Below are 9,839 nucleotides of genomic sequence, written 5' to 3' on the forward strand. Positions count from 1 at the left end.
CCCACCCCACTCATCTCTCCCCCCGTGCTCCTCCATCCCACGACCCGCCCCACCCACTCCTCTCTGCCCCGTGCTCCTCCATCCCATGGCGCCGCCGCCTCCCTCCCCGCGCCCCCGCTGCAGCGCCACCGCCTCCCTCCCGGCGCCCCCGCTGCAGCGCCACCGCCTCCCTCCCGGCGCCCCCGCTGCAGCGCCGCTGCCTCCCTCGCCGCGCCCCCACTGCAGCACCGACGCCGCCCTCGCGCACCCGCGTAGCCGTCTCCCCAGCGCCCTCGTGACCCGCGCGCCTCCGCGCCGCTCGGGCCATGGATCCGGCCATGCCGCGGCGGTCAGGCGACGGATCCAGCCCCGCTGCACCGCCCAGGCGCCGGGGTCGAGCGCCGCCGTTCCCCAGCGCTGTCCCGGCGACTGCCCCCAACCCCCTCCAACTCCCCTCGTCCTTGCCCCCCGAGCAGCAACATGGATCCGGCGGGCGGCGCACACCCTTACCTCCACCAGCCCGAGCGCCCCGCTGGCGTGCCTCCAGCACTGGCTCTGCGCGGCGCAGCAGTCCACTCCTCCCACGCCGCCCACACCCTCCCATCTACCGGATCAGGTCGCGGCTCCCCTCGTGGTCGTATCTTCCTCCCCTGCGGCAGCTCCACCCCGGCCCCAGCGGAACCACTCCTCTGGCTCAAGATCCATGGAGGTGAAGCCTCGATGGTGCTCACGTCTGTGAAAGCAGTGTGCTCAGGTGGAAACATATAATTTTGTTTCTGCTCACCAATGGCTCCCCGTGCAGTCTGGCGACCACGGACGTGCAGCTCGCAGGCATGAGATGTGGTTCAGTGCTCCTGTGGGTGTAGTTCATGAGCGCGCCGGTGACGATGGCAGCAAGGCAGTGCACTCCGGTAGTTGCCGTGGTGCACTCTGGTGGCCGTTGTGGTACAGCTCAGTGGCTGGCCAGGTGAGGTTTGCTTTTCCTCTGCTTGTGGTTAATCTGAGCACGAGCTTCATCACCTCGGTGCTTTTGTTGTGCAGCTTGGTGACGCGACAGGTGCAGTCAGCTGAGCAGACACTCTTCTCCAAGCGAGAAGAGGAGGGCGATCTTGGTTCCTGTCCACGTGCAGTTTCAGGCGATGCGCCCATGCGGTGTGGAGCACATGTGCATGTAGTCCGTCGGCCATGCGTGTAGTACAGGTCGCATACTGGTGTAGTTCGTCGCTGAACCTGTGTTGTAGTTTTAGGTCGCATAGTGGCGTGTGTGATGCAGTTTTGTGTCTCCTCTCGGGTGGACACATAGCTGCACCCCATATCGCCCAGTACTGTAACCCCTTCTTCCTTTACTTATTTTTTGCAGGAAAGAAAGTGGTGCATTTCGGTTGGATGTCCCGTTGGAGTTTGACCTTGTGCCATTTCAGATTATATTGTGCAGTGCAACATGAGTTTCTCTGCTTGGGGTGCTCTGGTACAGTATATACTTGTATGGCTGTGTAAAAAATATATGAATTTGTGTTTTGAGCATTCTGAAGCACTGATGTTATTTTTTTACTTCGAGAAAACATGATGTGGTCCATTATGTGGTGGTTGGTAGTTTACTTTGTTAGAAGGGAGAAAAAGAAATTCACGTGAGAGGTTCACTTCTTTTTCGAATGAAGATTATTTTTGTGGGACTATCGAAAAATATGGAGTTGAGGTTCACTAGCAAAAATTAATGTGGTTCACTTCTGAGAGTGTTACAGTGCATTTTCAATAGTGGTCTGGTTCACTTGCACCCGAGATGAAGATTGTCTTTTTGGGACGATAGAAAAATATGGATTTGAGGTTTACTAGCAAAAATTAGTGTTATTCACTTCTGAGAGTGTTAAGTGCATTTTCATTAGTGGTGTGGTTCACTTGCACCCGGGATGAAGCGCAAAAAACTAAATCATTAGGGAAACAACAAAAAAATAGTAATGCGGTTCACTTTGATATATGTTGAGATTCACTTGCCCTCGTCTTTGCGGTGCACTACCGTTCATAAAAAAGTCAAAACAAAAACAACAAAAACTCGGATGAGAAAAATTACGTCCGACAAAAGAAATTATGCAGCTCGCTTGCCCGTCTGATGCAGTGCGGTTTTCATTCTGAAGCAGTGCGGTCGGCCGTATGATGTTGTTCATCCCGTAAGTGCAAAAAAATTGCTACGGAAGCGAAAAAAAGTAACGCGGTTCACTTCTTAATAATGTTGTGGTTTATTTACACCCGATGTGAAGTGCACTCTACTTTCTCGTTCTTGAAAAAAAAATTACGTTTGAATAAAATAAACCATGCAGTTCTCTTACACGTCTGATGCAGTGCGATTTTCAGTCGGATGAAGTACCCACGTCGATTTAGGTGTCGCAAAAAACAGAGTGTCCGCATTTCGGTAAATTTGAAATTCCTCTTAAACCGTAAAGAATTACAAAGAGTGTTCTACATGAAAAAGTTGCGCCTCGTCAATATTTTTCCAATGGCGTATTGTTTGAATCATTCCGATCAGTGGCTTGTAAAAATTTCATGAAAAACGGCCGCTGCCACTCGTCGTCCGCCGCACGATTTTCGAAATTAACTTAAAATCATAAGGAATCTCAAAAACATTTCAACATATGAAAGTTGCGCCTCGCCCATAGCTTTTCAACGGTATATTACATGCCATGTTTCGACAAACGGTTAAAAAACTAGAGCAAAAACAGTACCGAAAATTTGAAAAAAAATGAAAAACAGAATTCCGCGATTTAGTAAATTTGAAACTGCTCTTAAACCATAACGAATTAGAGAAAACAATCTTTATGAAAAAGATGCGCCTCAACGATATCTATCCAATGGTGTATCGTTTGCCTCATTCCGACGGGCGGTTTAGGAAAAAACGCGAAAAAACGCTCGCTGCCATTCTTTGTGGGCCGCATCGTTTTTGAAACTGCTCTTAAACCGCGGGGAATCTCGAAAAGTGTTCAACATGGCGAAGTTGCGCCTAATCCGTAGCTTTTCGATGGTATATTATATGCCTCGTTCCGATAAACGGTTAAAAAATTAGAGTGAAAATGGTACCAAAAAAACACTACGCGCAGTTTTTTCCGACACGAAGTTCATTAGTCTCTGTAATGCAGTGCTCTTCCTCAAGAAAGTGCAGTGCCCTCGCGTTGAGCATGCAGTGCGGAAGTGTTATCAGAATAACTATTCTGATAATATTATCAGAATAGACGGGTATATATATATATATATATATATATATATATATATATATATATATATATATATATATATATGGCTTCTGCACAGCAGCTCCATCATCATTATCAGTACATCCTACGCACGTGAGTTAGGATGCACTTGATCCCAGGAAGGTATCTATCCTTTAAACCAGAGGAGTGCTTCAAACTAACAATAGTACATAATATCCAACAAAAGAGGGTCGTGCTACAGCAGCAGAATACATGGCTCAGTCTAGATATCAGCATGAATCAAGTTGTGCATATTTGCTGTTGGCATGAACCACATCGCTGCATGTTGGGTTTGCAAAAGCCATCCATCGCATGGAAGATGGATGCCTTTCACACACTGAAGATTATCTGGCAACAAGCTGTGTCGACGAATCTCTGGATATGGTGATTCATGAAACTCATGGTATGATGTGTAAACACAGCCCCCTCGCGAATGGAAGTTGCATAGCACAGTAATCATCGCCGGTGATATGATCGAGATTGGTTGGATGATCGGATAATTAAGCCCGAGGAACAAGGAGTGGTTGCCGAGGCTGTAAACCCGCCTCCAGTTGAATACGCCTGGCCCAATGGAGCTGGGATCTTTCTCGAACACGAAGCAGCCATAGCCATCAATGTCATGAACGCCCCACCCATTGTACTGCATGGGGTTTGATGTAATGGTTTGGTTAATTTGGTACGTGTGAATAAGCATGAAATGACTGCCCTCAGCTGAACGAGCGATAAACCACCACCCATCGGCTGGTATGATTCCAGGTCCTGGAATCATGAAGGCCAGAGCATTTGCGTCTGCTGCAACAATTCAAATGGAGACCAAAAGGACAAAAATAAACAATCATGTTCAAGGTATGTGTGGAATTAAGATTATTATAACAGTGACACATATCATAGACAGAGAATTGCAATGCCGTGGTCATAACCATACCCCAAGTTAAAAAAATAAGCCAATGGCTTTCATATTCTAGCAATATGTCATGGTTCAAACATCATGTAACAATAAGAGGAAAACAGCTATGACATCGCCTACTCATATTCTACCATACCACTTACTACTACTGTTCTCATATCAACTCTAAGCAATAACATGCGTTGTTGTAAAAATCTTGTAAACGAGAGTAACATATAGCAATCATGATGTTATGCTCATAATATGTATTCTAACAATCATTAGATGCCAATTGTTCTCATATCAACTCTAACAATAACATGTGTGGTCATAAAAATCTAGGAAATGAGAGGAACATATAGCAATGATGTGGTTATAGACATGCTATGCATTCTAAATTTGTAACAAATGAACAGGCAGCCGTATTCATAAGGTAAAGATGAGATGAGATAGAACAATTACACGAGGATAAATTCCACCAGTATAGGCAGCCAATCTATGCGTCGACTGCATAAACGATGCCATCGTGCACTATAGCATCAGACAGAAATGTTGCCTCAACAAGATTGATGATGAGCCATAACATGTATGGCGACCGGATTCCAGATAGACTAATCCCATGTTGAACAAGGCAATTAGCTTGTAATCCATGTAGTCTTCTGATGGTGTGGGCACTTCGCAGATTACAACTTTCTGCAAACAGAGGTCGAGCCAAAAGCTTGACGCGTCTCATGCGTAGTAGGCAGGAGTGTCCGGCGGGCCGCGAGGCTCGATGGCGGCGGTATCCAACGATGGAAGGGTGATCTCTCTCTGGGTGTAAATATCCACGAGACGCCACGGACTACCGGTGTGGTGGATGAGGACGATCCAGTTGGCCTTCATGCCCGCCCAGTAGTGGCCGCGCATGAAGGACAGGTGGACGGGTATTAGCATGTCGAGGGGCACCACGACAACCTCCGTAGGATCGTCAAGTCGGTGTCTGGGCCACCTGCGAGGATCGGGCATCAGCAAGCAGGGTGTCTTAAAAAGAGCCAGCCGGTTGCAAACGAGTAGAAGGTACAAAGACACCGAGCATGCGGCCAGACAGACGGTGCTGAGTAGGTCCATACGACTACAAATCTGCTCCAAGAGAACATCGGGGAGGGAATTCCAATCACGGCTCTGCGTGTCAGTCGGTTCTGCCATTGGGGTTTTCGGTGCCTGCGAGCCAGCGGGGAAGTGGATTTGGGCGGGCGAGCGAAGAAGCTTCTCCTCGTGTGGCCGAGCAGTGAGCGGGGGGATATGGTACGTGCGAGCTACCAAGGAAGATGGCGCTGGCGGGTGAGCAGTGAGAGGGGGTAAATGGTGTGCGGCCGACGATGGGGAAGAGATGAGGAAGAAGAAGAGATGACAGTACTGGGTAAGGCTGACTTAGTAACACCAACATGCTGGTTCAGCTTATTAATTATGTGTCCCATCTGCTGCAGCGTGTATTGTCACTTCACTGTGAAGACTAGTTGAATAGTTCTCTCTAACCGAGATGGGAATAATGGATCGCGAGGACTTCCTTTCTACAGTATCCCTATGCCTCTACGCTCACTTCACTCATTTTGCTCCGTACCTAGTCACTTGTTGAAATCTATAGAAAGACAAATACTCCGTATTTGGGAACAGAGGGAGGCTTTTACTCTGTACTATTTGGGAACAGAGGGAGTATCACCATATGGAGGGAACAGAGGAAGCTTGAAATATGAACATGTCAATGGGAGGGAGTAAGCCCCATGCATGCATGCATGCAACATGCAACACTCACACGTACACATGGACGCACGCAACACTCACGCACCCATGTGGCACATAGCACACGACGCAACACACACGCTCACGCTCAAGTGCTCAACCTACTCCCTACGTTCGTGAAAGACTGTACATTTAGAGATTTACACATTGACCAGGGCATAATTAACGCCCAAAAGTAGCAGACTTTTGTGTGCATGCGACCATTGAGATAAAAAGATTAAATGAAGACCGTCGCATGCTGTAATTAAGGATAGACATGTAGCCTATACCTACAGCACAAGTTGGTGCATTAGTCAATCAATATCGATTTAGATTAAAGGCTAAATGCATTGGAAGTGTAGATGTACATCATGTACTACACTCTTTGTTTTATAGCCGATGTACACTCTTTGTTGGAAGACCAAGGGAGGACACGTGCATGCACTCACATACACAGCCAGGGCGGTTCGTGCGCAAGGGTTGGACTCGTGTTGCGCCTGCGTAAAGTTTTGTTTAACTGATTTCTTTGCTCTGCCAACTGACAGGTGGGACCCGGAAACCAGGTGACAATTTAACCAGTCAACAAAGTGCCACGTCGACTATGTGGCCGGTCAGTAGGGTGCAATACGGTGCTCTACGATGAGCTAGTGATCGTATAATCGCTGCAAAACTATATATAGTGACCGTAAAGAGCGTATTGTCACATACCTTGACCGTCAGTGTATTTTTATTGTTTCAAATTAAGCCATATTAATCAGAAAGGACGCAATATGGACTACTACTACTAGTACTAGTACTGCTTTGATGTGTCCCGTCAACTCACCGAACGAGGAGAAGCTTGCTTACTATGCCTCTCGCTCGCCCACGCGTGCGGTGGTTCGCAGGACGTGGAGAGGGTTTTGACTACAGCGCCCTCTCCCTCTCCCTCTCCCTCTCCCTCTCCCTCTCCCTCGCCCTCACCCTCACGGTGGACGTGTAGCAGTTCAATCGGTGTCAGATTGCCAGAAGCATATTGTACTGTAGTATCATCATTGTTGGATCTTCCGAAGAGGCGAAGAGCCAAGTGCAAGGTTCACACGAGTATGAACTGTTGAACCTCCCGAAGAGGCAAAGAGCCAAGCGCAAGGTTTTATAGGAGTTGTCGTCCTAGTAGGAGTGTACTACAACTATAGCGAACGATGCTACTGTATGATGCCGCCATGTCACGTATATCCAAAGTTGTGCCACCTTTTTTTCTCAAAGAGTGTGTTGGAGCCCGTGCAACAGCTACACAAGTTGCATGTACACATAACACATTTACTAGTAATAAATTCTAAAGGACAAATGCCAGTATGCCACACAAGTTCATCTCCAATTCATGTGATAAATTTGTGCACGACTAGTCTACATATATTCACAGCGCTACCGTCCACAATTACCGTACTCCACTTACACATTATAGATGGGCTACATGTCCTCCTCCAGGTTCCAGTCCCAGGTGTTCTTCATGGATGGCACGATCCATAGCGGTGGGCAACGGGAATCATTATCGCAGCTTTCTAGTCCGGTTCCACACGATGGAGACTCATCCAAGCTGAAGCGGCATAAATCAGGGATAGCGTGTCCCAGCATGTCGTTCATCCGGCGGTGCACACTGAAGACACAACCATGCTTCATGAACGGCAGGCCTTCCGTGTCGTGCACGGAAGGTGGCATCCACTTCACAATGGGGTAGCTGTCCCCGATGAAAAGCGAGTACTCTCCAAGAGTGTTCCTCGGCACCCACGTAGCATCAAGGGGGTCAAACTCGGCACCATTCATCTGGTACACGCGGCATCCCAGATCTGGACACATGGTGACATACATAGTCAAGGTCCATGCATAATAATGTTGTGCTCAAATCTGGCGGTCAATAATACTATGCAGCAAATAGTACTACTCCGGTATAGAGGAAGTAAAATAACTAGCTTATTATATATAGCCACTCTTGGCTACATGGATGAGATAGTAAGACATGGAAAAACAAAAATGGTGGCCGCTAGTGGGTTCAAGTCTTCAAGGGCCTAGCTAGCGATACGCGTCCTCCAAGGTAAAAAGTACTCCTACTAGTACTACAAAGTATACTACTAGTACAACAATGAAAGAGAAGGCGAGAGGGTTAAAAAATGGAATACCTGGGTAGATGGTGACGGTCCGATCGTGGTAGATTGTGTGACCATGTTGCACATAAGTGGTACCATGGGTAACGACTGCTAAGATAGTTGATCCCAATATGCCAAAGTCAGCTACAAGGTTCCAGGTTAGACCGAATCGGGGATGCAAATGCACATCCAGGATCGGCGATCTTATTTTGATCGGGGGATGACTGGTCCCTGCAAAATAATGGAGTACCGTTAGGGATGCAAATGATGGTTTGTGCATTCCGTTTGTAATCTCCTGTACCGTAGGATGGCAACTAGATGAAACAAGTCCCCTAGCTTGTCACCGCGAAGATGCGGCCTAGATGGCTCATGACGTCTTCGAACGTGTAGGGGTACAAATCTACCGCCGCCAACATGCGCTAGCCTTTGTCGTTACTGCCTCTTGCATTGATGGCAATCCTTATGTCGAACACCGCGATGAGATAGTAATCGTCGTAGCCGCATCGCATTGTCTGCGGGTCCGCAATTGCTATCTTCTTCAATATCATGTAGGCATCATCATACGTATTCAAGCCCAGCCAGTCCGGAAGGCCGATCCCAATGGTGGAGAAGGGGTCTACCAGAACGGCCGCACTGCTGTGGATGTCGTGCAAAATGACGGTGGTATCCGGCCGGAGGTATGCAAGCCAATCTTTGTTGGCACCGACCCAGACCTATATATAAGACTGTGGGCAGCGGAGAAATTACGGGATGGAAATGGAATAACTAAGTACTACATGATCAAACTCCATTACTGACCAGCTCATCGGACAAAATCCGACTACCTCTCAACATCGGCAACTCTAGCGGAGTCAACATGCAACCATGGCCAGGGAGCGGTGGAATGTTCGAAGGATTGTCCCATAGAAGAACCTTCTCCTCGAGGACGCATGGAAGACCAACAAGCATGGCCTGTTTAAGCAGTGTCTTGAAAAAGTTGGTGCAGGAAACACCGAGTCGTGCGGCGGTGAGGACGTCGGAGCGGCGTGCGATTTCTCCCACAGGATCATCGTCCAAGGTCTCCCAGCCCCGACGAGGAGGAGAACCGCCTGGCAAATCCATGGGAGCAGCGACGATCTGCCTTCTCTTCGGGGTAGGGGAACTAGCGAGGAGGAGATAAGAGCGTTGTAACCGCAAGGCCTCGTCCCTTCCAACTGTAGATCGTTCCTCAGCGAAGGCGTGATGCTATTATTTACTACTAGTACTCCCTCCGATTCTTTTTACTCTGCGCATAAGAGCAGACCCGTATACCAAGGCAGGGGCTCGCTGCATGCTTTCTGGACGGAAATACCCCTGGCACAAGGATGGGAGGAGCTAGCAGCTATAAATGCCCCATGCAGTCCATTGGCTGTCCGCCCGTGTTCTCCTCTCTCTGCATGCTGCATGTATGTCTCCCTCTCTCTCACATGACTGCATGCGGTGGCGTTGGCCTATGAGAAGCTCACGTGGAGATAGAAATCTTCTCTCCAGAAGAGATTTTTTTTGAAAGAAATGGATTATGGAACGTGATGGGATTGCATTATACTGTAAATAATAGCACTAGTAAGAAATTTTTGGCACTAGGTAGTAGTTTTTGGCGTGGATTAAGAAATTTTGGGTATGTTTTTTCCATTTTTTGTACACGCCAACTAGTGTCAAAAAATGTCTTACATTATGTGACGGAGGAGTACGTACACGTACTGTAGCAGTACAAGTACTACTTTTCTCAACTAGTAGTGCGATGTACTGTACTTCTAGTCTAGTCTAGTATAGTGCTCCAGTTTTGAACTCTTGAATCTCAGGGCCAAGGAGCTACAGTTGGAAGTGGAGGGTGCT

At 48.0% G+C, this 9,839-nt stretch overlaps 1 protein-coding gene across 4 annotated transcripts; it reads left to right on the forward strand.

Annotated features, from left to right (window-relative positions):
- The first annotated feature begins 20 nt into the window (after positions 1 to 20).
- On the forward strand, positions 21 to 1,506 carry LOC123062404 (vegetative cell wall protein gp1). Of its 4 annotated transcripts, XR_006429655.1 has the most exons (4): positions 21 to 688; positions 782 to 946; positions 1,021 to 1,179; positions 1,340 to 1,506. XR_006429655.1 is itself a non-coding variant. In XM_044485894.1 (3 exons), exons 1-2 carry the CDS (start codon positions 86 to 88, stop codon positions 1,172 to 1,174), a joined length of 996 nt encoding a protein of 331 aa, XP_044341829.1. In that variant the 5' UTR covers positions 21 to 85; the 3' UTR covers positions 1,175 to 1,179; positions 1,340 to 1,506. The 4 variants fall into 4 exon arrangements, 3 of the variants coding, with proteins under 3 accessions (XP_044341829.1, XP_044341830.1, XP_044341828.1); XM_044485894.1 differs by having other exon boundaries at positions 782 to 1,179; XM_044485895.1 differs by having other exon boundaries at positions 1,021 to 1,506.
- Positions 1,507 to 9,839: the final 8,333 nt, after the last annotated feature.

Source organism: Triticum aestivum, chromosome 3A (genome assembly GCF_018294505.1).
Source record: "Triticum aestivum cultivar Chinese Spring chromosome 3A, IWGSC CS RefSeq v2.1, whole genome shotgun sequence".
Lineage (NCBI taxonomy): Eukaryota > Viridiplantae > Streptophyta > Magnoliopsida > Poales > Poaceae > Triticum > Triticum aestivum.

What these genes read in the sequence shown, in the direction of transcription:
- LOC123062404 (XM_044485893.1), top strand. Translation starts at nt 86, where the DNA reads ATGGCGCCGCCGCCTCCCTCCCCGCGCCCCCGCTGCAGCGCCACCGCC. An exon ending in CTGGCTCAAGATCCATGGAG is followed by an intron (nt 689 to 781) that starts GTGAAGCCTCGA and finishes CTCCCCGTGCAG; the next exon opens with TCTGGCGACCACGGACGTGC.